The sequence below is a fragment of the Muscardinus avellanarius genome (assembly GCF_963383645.1).
Source record: "Muscardinus avellanarius genome assembly, chromosome: 13".
Lineage (NCBI taxonomy): Eukaryota > Metazoa > Chordata > Mammalia > Rodentia > Gliridae > Muscardinus > Muscardinus avellanarius.
In genome coordinates, this window is record NC_137799.1 from 38,718,964 (window position 1) to 38,740,863 (window position 21,900).

Sequence of the window (21,900 nt, forward strand, 5' to 3'; positions counted from 1 at the left end):
AGACAGGAGGATCGCACAGGTTCGAAGCCAGCCGCGCGCTGGCTTAGGAGACCCTGTTTCCAAAATGAAAATGTAAAAATAGGTCTGGGAGTGTAGCCCGGAGGTAGAAGGGCTTCCAGGAACCCCAGTACCACCCAAAAAAAAAAAAAAGGCACACCCCAATGACCTAAAAGACTCCCACCAGGCTCCACCTCCTAATAGTTCCACCACCTCCCAATAATACCACCCTAGGACCAAGCCTTTAGGGCCTTTGGGGGATGTTTGTCCAAACTGTAGCATGATTTTTATACAATGCAATGAGGATAATATATAAAATGGCTGGGCATGATGGCACACACCTGAAATCTCAATATTTAGAAGGCTAAGAAGACAGGAAGATCACAAGTTTGAGACCAGCCTCAGCAATTCAATGAGGCCCTCAGCAACTTAGTAAGACCCTGTTTCAAAATAAAAAAAAGTAGATCTGAGAGTGTAGCTCAGAGGTAGAATACCCCTGGGTTCAATCCCCAGTACCACATAGACACACAGACACACACACAGCATACACATACCTATATACATACACATATACATATGTACTATATGTAATGAAGATTTAATTCCATTTGTTAATGAGGAAATTTATAAAAAGATAAAACTGGTTCCAAGAACACATGAGAAATAGGGGTTTATATTGCCCATCAGAAAAACCATTTTTAAAATGCTAGAATAAGATTTCTAGATTAGAGATAAAATCGGTCAATGTTCTGCAAGGCATCAGAGCCCATATCTCTAGGGTTGTTTTCTTACTGAACACTTTACTCTTCCTTCACAGCCTCTGGGCTCTACTCAGATGGTAATGAATTCATTAAAAACAGGAATGTTCTCTCAGAGGCACAACCCTCGGGCTACCTGTGGTGTTGGAAGGCTGTACACACCGCCCATCCTAATGACCGCTTTGTTTTAAGTTCTAGATAATATTTCTTAGCTTGTAGAAAGGTTCCTCATGGTTCTGTGGATATGAGGAAGGGTCCTGGGGGAAGATCCTGGAGGTAGAAGAGTCTGTGATCTGTGAGATGATTGAACTAAGACAGGACTGGACCTGCTGCCTTGAGAGCCAAGTCCAGCAGGGGCCTCGGTGGGTGGGGTAAGCAGGCCTGGGAAGACACACGTCAGGCCACAGAGTCAAGAGGGGTTTGGGGGCCCACTGGACACGAGGGAGGATAGAGGTTCTACCTTGCAGGCTGGCTTCCTCTTTGACAGACACCGGGTCACCGGGCGGGGGTGGTGTCCTCAGGCAGGCCTGGTAGCTGGTGAAGCTGCTGGCGGCGGTGATGGCGATGGGTTGGGGCTCAGAGGGATCTGGAGGGCTTTGAGGATCGGTAGAGGTGGAAAACTGGTGGTTTGAGGGCTAAACATAGACTTTGAACATGTTTTCTTTGGCCCTCGGTATCTATTTTTTAAAATGGAATTGGTTATTAGCATTCACATAGTCGAATGAAACTAGATGGGAACCAGGGCTCCAGCTTCTTTTACAAACTAGTCAGAGCTGAGCAGAGATGGCTGTCCCGGGCCAGTGCCTGCCCTCACTCCACGTTAGGTGGGAAGGCCCGTGGCGCTAATGTGCAAGTCAACAGCCCATGTACAAGGTCCTTTGCTGGAGCCAGAGTGAAGAGGCTCAGCCTCCCTTCCTGGGGTGTCATTCAGGGGTCCAGGAGAGTTCAGTGGCGTGGACCAGAGGCAGAGGCCAGGGCGAGCAGTCGCTGCTGGGTCCGGGTCTGTAGCGGTCAGCACCAGCCTCCCTGTCCACCTACACAGAGTGCAGAGGCCGCCCACTTACGGAATGTTGGGGTGGGAAGACTCTCAGGCCATCTGTGACCACTGCTTGAGTGGTCACATGGGAAAACAAGGCCCAGAGGGGAGGTGGCATTTACCTGAGCTCACACAGCAAGGCAGGTCGCTGTTGCCCCGGGTGAGCAGGTTTCCTGAGCATTCTGAGGCCCCAGCAGAGAGGATCCCTGCTCAAAAGGGCCCTTGCCTTTCCCAGCCAGTCCTGCCACGTTCCTCACATCGTGGGCCTCTTGTGCAGAGACCGCCATCCTCTGGGAGAACCTCCCACTGGGGCGGTCAGGGCTGGTGGCCCCTCTTGGGCCTGGAGGTCTCCATTGAACCATTGTCAGCGGGGGCCACCAGCTTCTCCTTCACAACAATGGGCGGCCTCTCCCACAGCGCGGGCGCGCCTTCCTCCCACGCACACCCAGCGTCAGGTGGGCAGGGGGAGCCTGGTTGGTGCCCTGCGGTATTCAGAGTGAAGGGTTTTCACGCTGTCAGCGTAATGAATTCTGCAAGGGTTTGAAGAGAGGGGCTGGAGGATCTCCATGTCGTGTGTCTGGGAGTGACAACCCCCAGTGGTTAATTACTGCCACACGATGAGAACCGAGCTGGTAGCAGAATGAGATAAGTTCATTATGAGCTAAATTTGAAGCTAATTGGATGCACATCTCCCCCACCCCCATTAATGTACAGAGAAAGCCTACCTAGAAATGGGCGGGCAGGAAAAGAAAAAGTTGCATCTAAGCAGAACCTGGTAAATCAAGCCTCATCGTTCTGCACAGCTCCCTCCAGTGAGAAGAACCAATGCCATTTGATGAATGCATCTTGGTAGGCACTTTTGAGCACCTACTGTGTGCTGGTTGGGCGGGGGAGGGAGGGAAGACCTCTGGTGCCGAGGCAGGAGGAGGGGAAGTACCAGGGTGCTGGAGGACTCTGGTGGCAGAAGGCCTTAGTCTGAATGTGATTCCATCTCTTTCGCCACAGGGACTCGGGCAGGTGCCTGATATCTCCATGTAAAACAGGGATCATAGAGCTTTGCCCTAACGGAGTTTTTGAGGATTAAATGACTCAGTTTCTATAAAGCACAGTAGTTGGAAAACAGCAGTTAGAACCACACCTGGCATCAAGTAAACGCTACAGAAACGCTAGCTGTCATTACCACTCTCAGCTGCACAGCCTGGGGGCAGCTGCTTGGAGCCTTCACTGCCGCGGCTGTAGAATGGGCCTAATAACGGCTCCCACCTGTCGGGGCTGCTGCGTGTGTTGAGGGCAGCAAGGCGTGGGCAGAGCCATGTGGCGGCGTGGCCCAGGCCCGGCTCCTAGGAGCCTCCAGGGAAGCTCTAGTTGGTGATCAAGGGGGCTCAGAGCCCAGGTGGAAGGACATAGGCCCCGCCCTCTATGAGAAGGTAACAAAAAATTCTCAGACATGTTTAAATACTGTCACAAAGTGTCATTATCTCACCCCCGTCTCATTAACCCCCCCTTCTAATTATAAATCTAACACTGAGGATTGGATGGGTGTGTTGCTCACCAAAGGTCACGCAGCGGGGAAAGGGCAGAGGTGAGACTTGAACCCAGGCCTGTGTGGTCCCGAACTCTGCCCCACCCTTCCAGGCCCAAGTCTGGAGGCCCCCGGGGGCCCTGCGTGAAAGAGAGAGCGGATGTGGGGGCTTCATGTCTCTTCAAGCTCTGGGGCTCTCAGAGGTGGCCCGAGCGTCTCACAGTGAGGATAGTGATGGCAATGCACGATAACTTAAAAACATTGAGATAGAGTTCACGTACCTACAATTCACCCGCCTCAAGTGTACCCTGCTCTCTCTCCCAGATGCATCCCAAGAGGCCTCACCTTCCCTTTATTGCTCATCTGTCGAGCATTCCAAACTTAAACACTTCCAGGGCCAGCACGCTACCTTTGCCCCTTCCCTACATTGTCCCTCTAAGACTTTCTGTTAGTTATTTGGAACCTCACCTTGGACTTCCCCGAGGGCTCTGACCTGGGATTGTGTACAGAATGGCAACCTGGACCTTAGGAGGTTGTGGGGCCAGTGTTTAGCTCCTGGGCTTCACCTGCCCCAAGCTGAGATCTACCAATGCCACATCCTTTGTACAGCTGCATAGTACTCTGTGGCATGTATGTAAGTATGTATGTATGTATCACAGTTCATTCCGTTTCCTTTGTTGGTGCATTCAGATAGTTCCCAGTATCCTGTAGTTACAGATAATGCAACTGTCAATAACCTTGTGCATATGCATTTTTGTATTGTTGAAGGTATATGTATCTTCAAGGTTAATCCCTGGAAGTAGGATTATTTGTTCAAGGTCAAATGCATGTGCAGGTTTGTTAGAAATAACCCAATACCATTTTAATTTGCTTTGCTTTTCTAGTAGATGAATGAAATTGAATATCTTTTCAATTCACTTAAGGGCTATTTCATAGAAATATTTTTTGGTGAGTTTTATATCCATGTATTTTGCCCGTTTTTTATGATTTTTAAAATCTTTTTCTCTTTAATTTTTTTTTTTTTTTTTGGTACTGGGGATTCAACCCAGGGGCATTCTACCTCCAAGCTACATCCCCAGCCCTATTTTTTTTTTAAGTGAAATAAGGTCTCAGTAAGTTGTGGAGGGCCTCACTAAGTAGCTAAGGCTGGCCATGAAGCTGTGATCCTCCTGCCTCAGCTTCCCAGATACTGGGATTACAAGTGTGCAACACCATGCCTGGCTTGTTTTCCCTTTAATTTTTATAAATTATTTTTCCCTTTAATTTTTATAAGTTCTTGATCAAAAACATGTAAAAAATATATAAAATCTCTTTACCTATGGCATACTCTACAAATAATTTCTCTCAATTTGTCATTTACATTTGACTTTGCTTTTGTTGTTTTTGCCAGCTGTGAGGTTTTGTTTTATGTAATCTAATTTTTCAATCTTTTATTGCCTCTCTTCTCTTTCCCCATAAAATAAGTTTATTTGCCTTAGAACAATTTATTTAACATGTTTGGTGTCAAATTACTGTTTCTTTTTCAAGATGATAGTAATAGATGATACTTTTAAAATGATTAAGAAATAATTCACATACTATTCAATTCAAGCGTACAATTCAGTGGGTTTTAGTATAACCACAGAGCTATGCAGCCATCACCACAGTCAACTTCAAAACATCCCATCACAGCCCCTGAGAAGGGTTCATTAGCAGTGAGTCTCTTTCTCCCCATTCCCAGTCCCCAGCTCCTGGCAACCACTAATCTAATTTTTTTCTCTGTAAGTTGCCTATTCTGGACAGTGAGTGAGTGAGTGAGTGAGTGAGTGAGTGAGTGAGTGAGTGTGCATATGTGTGTGTATGGTGGGGGGGCTGCTTTCTTTCTCTTAGCATAATGATTTCAAGTTCATCCACATTGTAGCTCAAATTGGTGTTTCATTCTTTTTTATTGCCAAGTATTTCATTGTGTGGATGGACCACATTTTCTCTGTTCATTCATCAGTCAGTGGAGATGTGAGTTGTCTCCACTTTCTGGCTATTATGAATAATGTCGCCATGGCCACTCGTGCACAAGTTGTCCCGTGGACACTGGCTCTCACTTCTCTCGGGTACATGCCTGGGGATGGAAATGCTGGCTCAGATGGGAACACCATGACATTTTGGAACTGCCAGACATTTCCAAAGTGGACATTTTGAGGAACTGCTAGACATTTCCAGACATCCAGAAGTAGATGGGGGTGCCAGTTTTTCTTCTTCTTTGCCAAAGATTGTTACAATCCATCTTTTTCTTTTTTATCATTGCTATCCTAGTGGGTATGATGTTTTACTGTGGCTTTGACTTGTATTTCCCTAATGACTAATGATGTCCAACATCTTTTCCTGTGCTTGCGGGTCATTGCATCTATTCTTTTTTACACAAATTCCTCTTCAGATCCTTTGCTCATTTTTAATTGGTTTATTTCTCTTTTTATTATTAAGCTGTAGTTCTTTCATATATTCTAGATGCAAGCCCTTTATCAGAGAGATGGTTTTCAAATAGTTTCTACCATTCTGTAACTCATCTTTTTTTACTTTCTAAATGGTGTTCTATGAAGGACAAAGTTTTTATGAAGTTCAATTTGTGTGTGTGTGTGTGTGTGTGTGTGTGTGTGTGTGTGTGTGTGTGTTCCTGGAGTTTGAACCCGGGGGTGTTCTCTCTTTGTGCTATACCTCTAGCCCGATTTTATCTATTTTTATCCTGAAGGAAGTGGGGTCTCACTAAGTTGCTGAGGGCCTCACTAAGTAGCCGAGGCTGGCCACAAGCCTGAGGTCCTTCTGTCTTTGTCCCCCAGCCCTGGGATTACAGGTGTGTGCCACCACAGCTGGCTTTCAACTTACCTGTCTTTTCTTTTGTTGTTTGTGTCATATCTAAGAAACCATTGCCTAATCCGGTGTCATGAATATTTATGCCTATGTTTCCTAAGAGTTTCATAGTTTTAACACTTACATTTGGGTTTTTGATCCATTTTGAGTTAATTCGCATATATTGTGTACATCTGGTTTTGAGTCATTGTGAGAAAGCTTGTCCCTATATCTAGCTTAGAGAGGAATTCGCTCTTTTCCTTCTGGTGCATGTACAGTTTTCTTTTTTACATTCCTTTCTCGGATCTATTTGGAGTTTAGGCCTGCGTGTGGTGCAAAGAATCAATCTACTAACTTTTTTTCAAATGGTTCCCCAGATGTCCTCACGCCATTTATGTGACGTCCATATTTCCCCCACTGAGTTGAGACACTTCCATATACAGCTGGGTCTGTTTCTAGTCTGTTCCATTGGTCCCCTATTCTATTTCCTCTGTGCAGAGGTCACACTTTTAGTTATAAAGCCTACGTGGAATGTTTGAGCATCGGGTAGGACCAGTTTCCTTGAGGGGACTTTTGAGAAGCCCTTCAAGAATGGCATGTGATTAAAAGTTATGACATCTGAGGTGCGGTCCCTCTTCTACCTCATAATCTGACTTTGGGCCAGTCAACTCTCATCTCTGTGCCTCAGTTTCCCCAACTGGACAACAGGGGTAGAGGCACCATTTTTCCCTCCCTCTCCAGATTGCAGAGTGAGTTATTTTAAGCCATATACTTGTTATTCTCCTAATTTCCAAAGTCCCACGTGGACTCTCTGTAATAATAAACAAGGCCAAGTCTTATTCTTCTCTCTAGAGAGAGAGAAGGTCACATTTGAGTTGGGACAATATGTCCTTATGTGTCATAATGGGAGAAATTATGTTTGGGGCTCAAATCAGTTTCTTTCACTTAGTTACTTGCAAATTTATTTTATGCTATCTGTAACATTTGGTATCATTGCAAATGATACAAGTAGTTTATTCTTTGGCAAGAAAGGATATAAATAAGCTCTCTGATGTCTCATGGTTTTTAGCAACATCAATTCAGGATTAGCATCCCAGTCCACAGGCCTGAATCAGAGCTCGGGAGGAGCCGTAGCCTCTCCCTAGCTGCCTTACGTTGACTGGTCCTTAAGTACCCTCAGCCCTGGCGACATGCCCGAAACAGGTGAGAGAAAGTACTGTGACCCTGAAAATGCCTGTGTCCTCCGAGGTCACAGACTCCTGGGCTCAGGGCCCGGAGGCTCCCAGGTCATCAGAGCACACCTGTGGTTTGCACTCCCGCTGTGCCTTCCCACCAGAGATTGTCCAGCCTCTGCTTGGATTTGGAGCGAGGTCCTTAAAGACCCCGGAAGTGTTTGTATGTAAAGAATAATGAGTCAAACAGCACGTAACACTTATTAAGTCCCATATCAATCAGCGATGGCCGCAGCTCTGCACCGGGGCAAACCGCACGGAAACTCAGGGCACACAGAGCTATCATTGGTCCTTGCTCATGCTGGCTGGGGACCGGCCAACCGGGGCTGGGCCTGGCTCCAGGGCAGGTCAGGGCCATTTCTGCTGCTTGTGTCTGTCCTTATCTTTGGATCAGAGGCCAGGTGGGGCATGCTCTCATGGTGACGGGACCTGCAAAGGGGCACACCCAGCTACATACGTGTTCCAGGCTTCCTCCTGCTCACACCCAAGTGGCCAAAGCAAGGTGCATGGCTGAGCCCACACTACAGATGCAGAGTCTACACTGCCTGAGTGGGAAGAGCTCCATAAGGCAATTTATTTATTTATTTATTTTAATGAGTTAGCTGGGTATAGTGGCACATGCCTGTGAAACACTGTATAATCCCAGTCCTTGGGAGGCTGAGACAGGAGGAGGCTTGCAGGTTCAAGGACAGCCTCAGTAACTTAGTGAGAATTTCAGCAGCTTAGCGAGACCTTGCCTCAAAAAAAAGCGAATATGAGTTACTCTTCTGTACTTCCTACATTTCTTCTTCAAGCCGATGGGATACAGGTGGGGCAAAGGACTGGGGCCAGCTTTCCACCCCCACCTTGCCTCGTGGGCCACACACCTCCCCTCCCTGCTGCTCCCGACAGCCCCCCCGCCCCCCCCCCCGAGAGGGGTGTGTCCATCACGGAGAGGGGAGGAGCACAGACTTGCTCTTCTGCCTGTTGCTGTTACTCAGACCCTGGGATGGAAAATAATTTCCAAGACAAAGAGCAGAGCTATAGGCAGGTGTATTTAAAGCAAGAAATAGACACCGAAGGAGAGCGCGGGCCCTCTCCAGAGTGAGGGATGGCTTTCATGGCTCCTCTTTTGTAGGCCACTCGTGAGGAGTGGGAAGGAGGAGGTGCATGAGGCTGGTGTCAGCCCAGTGTCACGAGATGATTAGGGTGTTTTGGTAATCTCCGGGCTCCTGATGGGGCCCTCAGGGTCACGTCAGACTGCTATTTTGGTTGTAACGCAGCTGGGCCTGCGAATGGGACATGTCCTTGGGGTGCCAACATGACAAGTGTTGGTCTTTGGGGTCTGCAGTCAGAACGCTCGTTGTTGGGGCTCCCTGAAGCCTCCCCTGGCCTCTTCACAGATGAGGAAACTGAGGCTCAGAATGAATAAGGAGTCCTCTGGAGGCTGCACAGCTGGTCAGCAGCGTGCAGGGATTTGAGCCTGGGCAGGCTGAGACTGGGGCCCCTCTCTCCTGACCTTCATATGCTGAGCTGCAGCTGGCTCCCGGCCTCTTCCCCACAAGGACCTTTGTAAACTATGATGATAAAATGCACAATGTCCATCGACAGCCTCCCCCCACATCCCGTGACTGTGATTCAGGTAGTTGAGACAACACAGAGAGCAGTCAGTCTGTCGCTTCCCCGCCCACCCCGGACAACTCAGACCCTTTGCCTCTCTGGCTAGTTCAAGGAAAATAACTGCACTAAGGGGTGAAGCCCCTGGCTCTGGGGACGTGGTCTGGAGAAACATGCAGCTGTGGATGGTGAAAAGTAGCACTTCAGTGGCGCTCCTCAGAGGCAAAGTCATGTGTGGAATAGGTGTGGCCTTCGTTCGGCCCTTCCCAGTGTGCAATGCCATCCCTGTGGCTGGGGGAGGGACTGGAGGGAACAAGCCCCTGGCACTGCGGCCCACACAAGGCTGGCGCTGCCACCAAGCCCTGCTGAGGTGTGCCCTGGAGAGCTGGTCACCGGATCTGGGAAGGCTGACTCAGGACTTAGGGCGTGCAGGTGGCCTGTGGACCCCATGACAGGAAGCTGCACGCACAGCTCGCTGGCCCTTGGTGTGTGTGTGTGTGTGTGTGTGTGTGTGTGTGTGTGTGTGTGCTCAGGCCAGTAGGAGTGTCAGGCTCTAGGAGCTGTTGAACTCATAGCCCTTTTTAAAATTGGGGAGATTGAGTCCGGCAGCGGGAGGGGAAGTGTGACTTGCCCAGGGTGTCACCAAAGTTCAGAAGCAAAAGTGGGATTGGGCCAGGATGGTGGGTGTATGCCTAAATCCCAGTACTTGAGAGGCTGAGACAGGAGGATCTCAGGTTCTAGGCCAGCCTCAGCAATTTAATGAGGCCCTGTTTCAAAATAAAAAATAAAATTGGGCTGGGGGTATAGCTCAGAGGTGAAATGCCCCTGAATCTAATCCCCAGTAACACACACACACACACACACACACACACACACACACACACAGAAGTTGGACTGGGGTCAAAGGGCCTCAGTGGCCTTCTTGTCCTGCCCCTGGAAATAGTTACGGAGCTCTTGCTGCATGCCAGGCACCATGCTGTCCTGCCCTTGAGGAGCTCCTGGCATTGCACACTGACCTGGGTGAGTTTCTTTTTGAACAGCACCCTTGGCCTGTGACTTTGCTTCCTCCTGCTTCAACCCGCCCGCCCTGCTCTGGCCTTCCTGTTGCTCCTGAGTACTCCATGCTCCTAGGCCGCAGTCATCCTTCTTCACTCATTTTCTCCCACCCACCGACCCTCCTCCCGACCCACAGAGGCTCAGGCTGGGCCTCACCATCTTGGTGCTGAGCCAGGGACTCGTAGCTGGACAGTGACCCCGGGAGGCTCAGTGTGTACCCCCCTCGTCAGGTTTCAGCCTCTCAGGGTAAGGTCAGGGTGGCCTCTGTGTATTCTCTTGAATAGCCGCAGATCATCTCCCTTTGGCATAGAACAGAATGCCTGCGCTGAGACCACCTAAAGCCGATCGACATTCCCACCCCCACAAGTAACCAATAAAATGTGCCCACTTCTTTGGTTCAGGGATCTGGCCTCCTCTTGTCAGAGCCATGTCTCCCTCCCTACATGGAAGCCCCAACGAAGCCTTGTGTGCATGTTGGCTGGCCTCACTCACCATTGGGCCAAAAGATCCCGGTGTCCAGCATCAGTTCAAAGCCCAGCTCTGTTTCCGATTAGCTGTGCCACTTGGGGCAGATAATTATTTGAACCTTGTGGAGTTCTTAGGATGATAAAACAAGTTAATGCTTGTAAAAGAGAGAGAGAGTTTGGTGTGTAGCAAGAGCTATTTGGTGATTACTAGTGTCACCATCTCTAGACTTGCCTGTTCCCCTGCTCCTGTTGCACTGGGCATTGGGTAGGGAGCAGGGACCTTAGGGAGAGTCAGATGCCTCATAGACAAGAAGGACCCAGGACGGCTCCCAGCAGGAGCGCTCTGGGGGATGGGGCTTGGAGAGGCCCAAGAAGTTTAATCGATAGGAAGGGGGGCTACTTAAAAGAGGGGAGGGAGAGTGCAAAGAGGTTTGGGGGCTGGCACCGAGAGCAGGAGCTGATGGGACTGGAAAGGCACCAGTGGGGGTGGAGGGAGGCTTGGAAACCAAGCTGAAGAGTCAGTTTTTAACTTACTAGGCAGTGGGGAGCTACTGAATCTAGAGAGCTGATGCTCATGGATGCCCACGACCTGGCTCTTACCAAACTTTTTTTCTTTTTTTCTTTTTTGGTGGTACTGGGGTTCCTGGAAACCCTTCTACCTCTGGGCTATACTCCCAGACCTATTTTATATTTTTATTTGGAAACAGGGTGTGTGTGTGTGTGTGTGTGTGTGTGTGTGTGTGTGTGTGTGTGGTACTGGGGTTCCTGGAAGCCCTTCTACCTCCGGGCTACACTCCCAGACCTGTTTTTATATTTTTATTTGGAAACAGGGTCTTTTAAGCCAGTGAGGCTGGCTTCGAACCTGTGCGATCCTCCTGTCTCTGCCTCCCAAGTGTGGGGATTACAAGCGTGTGCCACCACGCCTGGCCTTATATATATACTTTTAAAGGCCTTATTTCTATTCCTTCCAAGGTTCTTGGGCTGTTGGTATTTTCTACCTGGTCTTGAGTTAGTTTTGGTAATTTATGTTTTCCTAGAAAATTGCACCTTTTGTTGAGATTTCCACATTTATTAGTATGGAGTGCATATTCTTCCTTTTTTCTATTGTCCTTTTGATATTTCTGGTTATATTTTCATTCCTTATCTTGATATTTTCGTCTTTTTTTTTTTTTGGTGGTACTGGGGTTCCTGGAAGCCCTCCTTCCTCCGGGCTACACTCCCAGACCTATTTTATATTTTTGAAACAGGGTCTCTTACGCCAGCACGGCTGGCTTCGAACCTGCGCGATCCTCCTGTCTCCGCCTCCCAAGCGCGGGGATTACAAGCGTGCGCCACCACGCCCGGCAGTCTTTTCTCTTTTAATCTTGACCCAGGTTCATCTATTTTATTAGTCTTTTACAAATACTAATTCTTGGTTGTACTTATTGTTGTGCCTGCTTTTCTGTTTCCTAATTCATTATTTTCTGCTTTTCTTTATTGATTCTTTCCTCCTATTTTCTCTCGATTCCTTTTATTACTTTTTTATCTGGCTTTCTGAGTTGAGCGTTTCTGTGAGGCTCTGATTTTTGGAACCTTTACTGGAGGGATCAAGATTTTAAGATATGTGTAACAGCGGCAGGAACCGTTGACCAAACATGACCTAAAGGGCAGCCCTCTATTGAAGGAAGAGCCCAATCCCAGGAGACAGGAGCTGGATCCCTAGCCAGGTCTCATCTCAAATCAGCTGAGCCTCCACCACCAAGTTCCTCCCGCCTCATGGGCCTCTCACCCATTGTAGGCATCTGGGAATGTCTCTGAAGGCAGATGTGGCATCCCCTCCAATGTCCTGGCCTCCACCCTAGCACACACAACCATCAAAGCTGTGCATTGAGCTTCCTTCTGCAAGGTAGAGCTGACAAGTAGTGATGCGTGTCCCAGCTGAGACAGTGGAGCCTCTGAGCTCACCGCTCCAGCGCCGCCAGGCCCACCTGCCAGGCAGTGGAGTGGGGGGCTAAACACATGGACTTTGACACTGGGTTCTTGGCTTCAAATCCCATCCAGTACTGGGCAGCCCTGGACAAGCCTCTTTCCTATGAAATAGAACTGGTATCAGCACCTTACCTCATAGGGTTGTTGAAAGCTAAAGGAGTTAACCATTTCAAATACTTAGGGCAGAGTCTCTTATAATTTCTATATAAATGTCTGTAGTCTAGTTGTTGTCACTATGAGAGGCGGGGCCAGGGAAGGAGCTGCTTCTCTGATTGGTGGGGAAGCCAGCTCATCAAAGCAGCCTACCCCTGGCTGTCGTCTGTCTGTCTCACAGTCTGGCCACTGACATCTCAGTCTTGTGCTGAGCAGTCTGACTTGCGCTTACTCTGCTTCCTCGTACCCCTTTCGAACAGCCCTCAGCCTCAGGAGCTCTGTCACAGCTGTGGGGAAAACTGAGCCTGCCCGTACCCCAGGCCTCGGTGCCGCTTAAGGTAGAGGGGGCCTGGGCCGCTGTGAGGAAATGTGAGGTACCGTCCCGGCGGGACCTAAGCCTCTCCCCCACCTTAGGTCTCACTTTTCCCATCTGCAAAATGGTAGCAAGGACTGGTCAAGAGCATCCTTCCTGCAAAGGCTCCCGCACATGGGTGAAGAGCACTGTTATGGAGTCCTGGGAGTCCCTGCTTCTCCTGCAAGGTCCCCGCCTTTCATTCATAAAGCAAGTATTCCAGGCAGATGTCATTCAGACCTCAGGGTGCAAACCCCTGGCCCCTGGAGCTGAGGAGGCGCTGCAGGCATGGAGCTGGAGGGAGGGAGGCATTTGTGCCGGTTCTTGGGGTTTGTGTCAGGCTGTACAGCTGGAGGAAGGGGCTCTGTGCAGAAGGCCCAGCAGAAGCAATGGTGCGGAGGTGGACAGGGGAGTGGGCAGCCCCAGGGCGCAGGCACCTCTGTCGTCCACCTCCCTGCGGTTCTGCTTTCCCAGGGACAGGCCAGAGCCCTGACTCGGTTCTTGCTGAGCTGAGCCGGGGTAGCTGGAGGTGTGTGTGTGTGCGTGTGTGTGTGTGTGTGCGCGCGCGCTCTCACACGCGGGCTCAGGAGCATACACGAGTGACGGGGGCCAGCGGGGGCCTGTTGATGGTCATCGCCCCGACGTGACAAATGTGCATTCGTGTCCGGGGAACTCCGGACACGAGCGGCTAGGCGCGGAGATGCTCACCCTGTGATTTGTCGCTTTGATTCCTCAGGCCGAGACTTGGCAAGCACGACCCTCCCCGGGTACCCTCCACACGTCCCCCCCGCCGGACAGGGCAGCTACTCAGCACCGACGCTGACAGGGATGGTGCCTGGTGAGTTTTTACTGTCGGTGTCTCCACAGCAGGCAGCAGCGGGCTGGGGCGGGGAGCCCCTCAGCAGCCCAGTGACCTCTCTGCTTCTGAGGAATGGACTGAAATAAATCAGGCCCGGGGCCGGCTGGGCCTTGCCTGCAGCTGGGTCTGCTGTGGGATGGGGACAGCAGCACTGTCTCTGGGAGGTCATCAGAGAGAGGGGGCCCTTGACTGTCACTCAAACACACTATTGCTGGCCACGTGTGGAGTCTGAACACAGAGAGGTGCGGCAGGGGTGGGGGGCAGCAGGGGGCTCTCCTGGTGCCCGGTCCCCTCTTTCCTACCCAATCTGTGTGACATGAACCAGCAGAAGCCCCAAGAGCGGCTTACTCCTTGGGTTTGAGGACAGTATGTTCAAAGACAGGTTGCTGGCTGAGGTGGGGGGGGGTCACTTGATTCTACACTGAATGCCCCCAAGACCTGATCTCCTCTGGCCAGTGGCATGTCGGTTCCAAGCACTTTGGAAAGGCAGCCCCGGGTCACGTGGCCTTGCCTGGTGGGGACAAGGCCACGCATCCTCATGGCTCCAGCTGTCTGTGTGTTGGGTGGTGATGTAGCAGGGCTACCCTGAGGGTTCTCTTTAAAAAGATGCTTTTTTAAAAATTGGGGAAACCAGGCCTCTGTTGGATGCTGCCAGGCCTGCTGTACAGGGCAGCGTCGTCTCTCGTCTGGTGTCTCTCGTCTGGTATCGTTTGCCGGGGCCACACCACTCTCCTCGGTGCCGGTCCTGCTGCACCGCTGAGTCTCTGGGCATCTGAGGAGCCAGAATGCTCATTTCACTTCCCCCACTCCCCAGCTCCTGTCTCTTTGGAGCCTCACAGCAGCTCTGAGAAGTAGGCAAGGGATCGTTCTTCCAATTTATTGGTGAGAAAACTGAGCCCAGAGAGGGGCTGGATTGTGCCTAAATCACCTACCGAGCAGAAGCCAGGTGCAGTGGACCCACACTTTGTTTTTCTTTTGTTGTTGTTGTCGTTGTTTTGGTACTGAGGATTAAACTTGGGGAATTCTACCTCTGAGTTATACCCCCATCCCTTTTTTGGAAACAGTCTCACTAGGTTGCTGAGAATCTCTCTATGTTGCTGAGGCCGTCCTTGTACCTGCACTCTTGCTGTCTCAGCCACCAAGCACTGGGATTACAGGCGTGCGCCACCATGCCCAGCCTAGACCCACCCTTAGACCAGGCCAGAGGGCCCCCTGCTCTGGGACCTGCTCCTGTGAGGCCCTGCTCTGGCTCTGCAGCTCTTCCCAGGGAGCAGAGACGAGACTACTGTGCCAAAAGGAAGCACCCTCCTCCCACCCTGGAGACCTCCCCAAGTAGGGCCAAGACAGCCCCATCACTGGTGTGTGCGCCCCTGGGCCTGAGAACCTGCTCTTTGAGGGGACAGGGGCAGGGCTTGGGTGTGAAGCCTGGTGTCCCACAGGTGTGCAGAGGCCTCAAGGAGTGTTGAGTGGGGCGGGGGGGGCAGCGAGCGGCAGGTGGGATTGTGGCCAGGTGGGCTTTCCCCACGTAGCACTTCCTGGCACAGAACACCGAGGAGTCCCAGGATTCTAGATTCCCCCCTGGCCTCCAGGTTGTGTTGGAGATGGATTTAACAAGCTGGGAGGATGGAGCATATTTCATTTAACGGTTTGTTAGCTTGATTTATGACTTTTAAATATGAGACATATGGGAACCGGCCTCCATGCGGGTTCCTGCCCTGGGCCTTGCCAGTGCAGGGAAGGGCTGCAAAGTCTACCTGCAAAATCTCTGCCTCTTCTGTGGCAAGGACTGGCTGTGCTGGGCCCAGGGAAATGTTGCAAGGAGATAGAAGGAGGCGGCAGGACATGTATCATCCTCTCCATCCAGGTCTCATCTCCCAACCTTGAGCAAGTTAGGATGGAGCCCAAGCCACAGCCACATGGACCTGCAGGCGTATGTAGTGTTTTCACAGAACGCCAAGTCCTTTCCCTACAACCTCCAGATGTAGCCACCCTGGGAGGTGGGCAAGCTCTCGAAAGTACTGAGAAGCCAGGGGGTTGCGCAAGGTTGCACAGCTTGCAGGTCAAGGACTCCGTCCTGGAAAGGTGCTCCTCTGCTGTGGGCCATGCCTCAGTGATGGCAGACGAGGAGGTGGCAGCAGCCCGGGCCCTGTCCCCAGGGTACACTAGCAGGTGAAGCTGAGGCCATCTGGCTGGCCCTCCCCACTCCCCACAAGACCCCCACAGAGGCCAAGTTCAGAGAAGCAGCTGAACCTTCTGGAGTATTTTTTGAATTTTTTATTCTCGTTGGTTTCTGGGTCCGAGGGGCATTCACTCCACAGTGCCAGCGCTGCAGACGACGATCCCACGCCTCGGCCCCAAGGGCCTGTTCTCACTCTGCTGCTGTAGCATGAGGGGCTATGTCACATGTGGACCAGGCGTCCCTCCAGCAGGCTGCCAGTACGACCTACAGGGAAGCCAGAAAGACCCGGTTGGTTTTCCACCATGGGCTTCAGGTAACCTCTAGCTGTCGCTGCTTCTATTTATGAGGGAAGGCTCCCAATTATAACGCTTACTTTTGGACACAAAGGAGGTGTGCCTTTAGTATGCACTTAGGCAGTTGAACTCTGCGACCTGAAAAAAGAGAATATAACATGGTTCCATATTAAACGTCAGCTTGTTGGCTTGGCCTCAGGCTTACTTTGAATCCTGAATCCTGATGAGGGTGTTCTGTTCTTCTGGTTCCAGGGCATCCCCATGCCTGCAAACCATGGCTTCCTGTTCTTCCATAGCATTTATAAATTCCTTTTCTGCAGCTCTGCAAGCTCTGTATAGGTCTTTGCTGGTCAGGGACCTTGGAGAAAGCAAACCCAGCATGTGATTATCAGCTTAGAATGGAGACAGTTTTCAGATTTTATTTTCATCAAGTCTTAGCAAATGCCAAAAGTTTTGCACCAAAGATTCCATAGTGTCTTGATCGGTGTAACTGCATGATTCCTGCCAAAAGATATTTGTGCAACCTAACAGATATTGACATGGCATTTGAAATTCTTAAAAATTCTGGGCTGGAGGTAAAAGGAAGGGGAGCTCACTGCCCTTTGGCTTTTGCAAGTCTAAAAAACGGGGAAGCATCTTTGAGAAGAACCAGAAAGGTTCTTCATGCGGTCCACCCCGTGAACCCCTTACTTGACTCCTGTCTGAGGGCTTCGGGCCACAGTGCTAGAAGTCCTGCTGGCGTCATAGCCTTCCTTCCCAGCAACGTGCAGGAGGAACGTGGCCAGCTCCTACGGTCCTGGCACTCTGCTTGCCAAAGATGGGTGGACACTGTTTCTAGATGCCTTGCCGTTGAACTGGTGGCTTTTATTCTCTCAAAGGAGTAGGGGTTGAGGGTGAGGGGCAGCAGGGCGGGGTGGAAGCCTGAGGCTGGGGGTGTCTTGAAGGGTGGGAGGGCAGGCTCAGGAGCTGGCACAGGGGCTCAGTATTCCCTGTCAGGAGGAACGAGGCCTCCACTTCTTCCCCACTCAGTACCTACAGCTTCCTCTGCTTCAAGGGGTCAGCTGCTCTCTACCCAGCCTGCCTGGCCCCCTCACCCCCTTTCAGGTTTCCCATCCTCAGAGAGGCCTTCCTCAATTACCTAAGTGTATTAGTGTCATATTGCTGCTGTAACAACTTGCCACGAAGCAGTGACTTGAAACAGCAGAAATGTATTGTTATCTTCTAGTTCTGAAAGTCAGAAGTCCCAAACAGGTCTTCCTTGTTAAAGGAAGGCTAAAGTCAAGATGTCCACAGGCTGAGTTCCCTCTGGAGGCTCTGGGGAAAACTGTTTTCTTCCTAGCTGAGATGCTGCCTGCATTCCTTGGCTTGTGGCTCCATTCCTCCATCTTCAAAGTGGGTAACATTGGGCCAAATCATTATCATGCTGCCATCTTCCTCCCTCCTGCATCCCTCTCCTCTTAGGAAGACTCTTGTGATGATGCTGGACTTGCCTAGATAATCCAGACTAACTCTTTAGCTCCAGGACAGCTACTAGCAGCCTTAATCCTATCTACAACCCTAATTTCACCTTGCCATGTAATCTAACATATCCACAGCCTCCAGGGATGAGGATGTTTAGACATTTGAAGGGGGCATTATTCTGCCTACCACATACCAACTAGGCCAGTGCCCCCACTGTTCCTCTCATGGGGCACCCTGTTGCTTTCATTCGTGGTACAAAGCACAATCAGAATAATTCAATGAGAGGTTTACTTGTCCCCTTCCCTGTTTCCCTCCAGGTCTGTATATCAGGACTATAAAACAACTGAGGCTGAGTATTTTGCTCATTGCTACAGCCTTGCTTTCTGGTGGTGCCTAGCCCCTAGTGACACTCAGAAAATAGTGATTGGAATAAAAGTGGGAATTTGAGGCTGGGCTGCCCATGAGAGTTTGGCCCAATCTGTGGTGGTCCCAGGGAGCCTGGGGGCAGGGCAGCAAGGCTGCCAAGGAGGCCAGGGCTGACCAGGGCCAGGAGCAGAGGGCCGCTGAAGCAGGGAGAGGCTGGGTGGCCACGAGTGTGGCCTCTGGAACAAGACTGCCTGCATCTGAATCACCATCCTGCTTCTCAGTAGCTGTGTGACTTGGGGAAAGTGTCATAAGTTCTCTGGGTTCTAGTTTCCTTCTCATCTGAAATGGGGATGATGATGGTCAGTGTGAGCATTGAATGATGTCGGATATGTAAGCATTCTTAGAACTTTGCCTAAGTGACATGTAATGTTCATTATCAGCAGTATTATTACTTCTCCAGGGGTTTGAGCTGGGTGTGGCTGTGTGGACAGAGGTCTAGCAGGCATGCCCACAGCCAGCCTGGTCAGCATGTCAAGCCAAGAGCTCTCCAGGGGAGCTCAGACCCCATGGAGGGAGCCTGTGGGTCAGTAGGAGAGCCAATTAGGAAATAATGTAGCCACCAGAAGCACGGGCAAGCAGGAGGGAAGCGGTGCAGGCCTTGAATGCCGGGGAAGTGCCACTGAGATGCGTTCTAGCAAAGTGGCTATCTAAGAGAAAGGTGGGGACTAGCCAGGGGCCAGCATGGGCTCCTGTGGGTGGGAGTGCAGCCCGGCACAGGCCCAGAGTGTGGCTGGCACCAGCACCAGCGAATGGGAGTCAAAGACATATAGAACCTTCCCTGCAATTAGAAAGGAAGTCACTGGAATGGACAGACTAAGAGGGAGCCAGAGAGAACTTGGTAGAGGGGAAAATGGACGGCGCCCTCCACGCACCTCCCTAATGCAAGCATTGGGTTCAGGAGTGTTTGCGTGGGGAATGAACGGCCTTTGTTCTTAGCTCTGGCATTCCCTACCTCGGACTCTCCTCCGGCACCCTCTCTGGGGCTCCGGGTGGCACAGGCCTGGATACTTCTAAACTCCTTACCAACCCTGTCTGGGGTGCACACCTGTTGCTCGTTCCTGACTCTTTGCTGCCCTCTAGTGGCGTCCAGTCACTCTGCCATGCTAGGAATGTAGACGACCCCACCAGAGCAGGCTGAAGTACAGGTGGCCTCCCTATAGGTTCATGCATTCATTCATTCTTCCGATGTTTCTGAGAGATATCGGGTGCCAGTTCTGGGATGGGTGTGGTGTTACACATCCAGGAGCTGCCCTCAGGAAGCTCACAGTCTAGTGGGGGAGATAGATATAAAAAAAATCATCCCTCTGTGCTGTGTGAAGAGCTAAAATAAAAAATCAAATACGCCTGGGGGGTGTATCTTGAAGGTAGAGGGCCCCTGGGCTCAATTTCCAGTACCAAAAAAAAGAGCTAAAATTTAGGAATGTACACAATCAGAGGAGGGGCTTCTGTGTCTACTGGGGTATTTGGGGGGAAGTGGGAGGGTCAAGGAAGGCTTCCCAGAGGAGGTCATTTGAGCTGGCACTTGAAGAGTGGGCTGGTCAGTACAAGGAAACATGAGAAGCCCCAGGGACCAGGAAGCCCAGGCATCCTGCAGGAGCTGGGAGTGTCTGCAGCTGCGGGGCCAGAGGAGACCAAGAAGGGCAGTCTGGGTATGCTGGAGACACCCCTGCTGGCCAAGCCTCACCCCCAGCAAACCTCTGGGTAGCCTTGACAGGGTGCAGGCTCTGCCCAGGTAGATCTGACATGAGTCTGAGTGGTGAGGCTGCCTGTGACCTCGTGGAAGGGGACAAGGGTCTGGAGTGGCCTGATTTGGACAGCCCATGTAACGAAAACTCCAAGGAACCTTGAAATGACAACTGGGCTTGGGGAGAAACCAACACTCCATGCAGACTTTCTGAGCTCTTGGCTATATTTGGGAAGAAAAGAATTGCAAAGCAAAGACTCAGAGATGTAAAGGATACTGGGGGCCTGAAGGTCCTGCTTGAATTGTGGAGGCCTAGGTTCTTATTCTAGCTGTCAATCACAGTGTGATTTGGGGACCTCTTTTTGGGGGGAGGAGTACTGGAGGTTGAGCCCAGGGGCATTCTACCTCTGAGCTATATCCCCAGCCCTATGAAACAGGGTCTCACTAGGTTGAGAGTCTCACTACTTGCTGAGGCTGTCCTTGAACCTGCGATAACTGGGATTTCAGGTGTGTGCCACCACACTGCCTCACCTGGCTCCTTTCTTAAAACTAGAGTGGGTGAACCCTAGGAGGCTTTGTGGTCCTCCCACTCCAGGGCTGCTAAGTCGGTGACATCTGTGCCTGCTCATGTCACCTCCTGGCTAGACCTGAGCACTCCCTGAGCCCCACCACCTCTAGTAAGCACTTCCAAGTTCCCTGTGGACTGGGGGCTGTAAAGTGAAAAGGCCATAGCCTGGGCCATCATGTGTGAACTTCATCATGTGAGGAGAAGGGAGGAGCCTGAAGATATGCTCATCCCCATCACCCCCCTCACCATCTGGAAGGCCTTCCCCACACCACAGCACAGGCTGGGGTGGGCTTTCAGGGCTGGGCGCTCACAGGCTGGAAATTTGGATTCCATTCCACCATCATAAGCAATGTGCCCTTCTCAGGAGTGTGAGGTTCAGGAGGGAGCCATCCCAGGCCTGCAGGTGCTGGGAAATAGTGTTTTTTCACATGCATCAGACAGCAGCAGGGTTTTACCTGGGAAAGCGCACCCTAGCCAAAGACGTGTGCTCCTGGGCCTGTCCGAGAAGTGTGTAGAACTGGGGGCCTTGGAGCTGGCAGCTGAAGATGCCTTCATCCTTGGTGCTGCTCTGGGATAAGGTCGTGTGTTAATTCTCCCAGCGTCCAGCTCCATCCGGTAGTGGTTGGCAGGACCCAGTCCTAGTTGTGAGTAAGTGAGGCCACATGCGTGGGCTCCCGACTACAGTCTTTTCCACCTGGTCCTCTGTCGGTGTTTCTTAAAAACACAGAACAATTGGATTGTGATGGCTTTTTAGGAGATGAAGGGCATGCAGTCAAATGAAACTGGAGTACCTGTGGAAAGTCTGAGACTTGGACATATGAATGGGGATAGACTGGGCCTGGTGGCCCTTCCAGTCCCCCCTAAAGGGTTGGTCAGGGTACCTGATTTGTATAGAAAGGAGCAGGGAGGTACATGGTGTCCTGCAGAGGGCCATGGGTGGCCTTGCTGCGCCTTGAGTCTGGTCCTCCTAAGTCCAGATTCTGACCAGAGGCAGAGTAAACCTGAATCCAAGAGAGAAACCCAAGGTATGGGACAAAGACTTTAGCCCTGGAGGGAAGCCCCCCCCCGCCCCGTGCCACCTCTGCCCAAAAGCCCCGCCAAGAGGTCCTCATGGCCACTCTCACTGGTGACGTGGAAAATAACTGTTGTGGGTGGGGCTGGCTTCCTTGGGATTTGTGGTGGGGTAGGGGACACTGGAGTCCTGGGAGGAGTCTGGCCAGGTAGCCCCCCACAACCATCGCCAGGGCTGCTCGTGGAGTGTTCAGGGCACGGACCAGCCCCTCATCACCTGGATGGCAGCCTCTGCCCATTCGTTCCTCTCTTTCCTGCTCTTTCTCACAGCCTTTGTGAGCGTATCTTAGCCCCTTGGGAGAGGAGGTTGGGTCCCATTTGGGTCTCTGCACAGGGTTGTGAAGAGAAAGGCCTGGGAGCTTTTCCGGAATTGACCACAATTGGAGGCCTGAACTCTTTTTG

At 51.2% G+C, this 21,900-nt stretch overlaps 1 protein-coding gene across 8 annotated transcripts in view; it reads left to right on the forward strand.

Annotated features, from left to right (window-relative positions):
• Window positions 1-21,900, forward strand: part of PAX5 (paired box 5) — a gene marked incomplete at both ends in the record, with an annotated part of 185,969 nt that overhangs the window by 135,479 nt on the left and 28,590 nt on the right. For 5 of the 8 annotated variants that reach the window (XM_080709605.1, XM_080709607.1, XM_080709609.1 and 2 more), the window contains one exon: window positions 13,694-13,795. The exons of the other annotated variants lie outside the window; for them this stretch is intronic. In XM_080709605.1, the coding sequence (XP_080565731.1) occupies window positions 13,694-13,795 (102 nt within the window). The remainder of the gene's footprint in view (window positions 1-13,693; window positions 13,796-21,900) is intronic. 8 annotated transcript variants of the gene reach the window in all.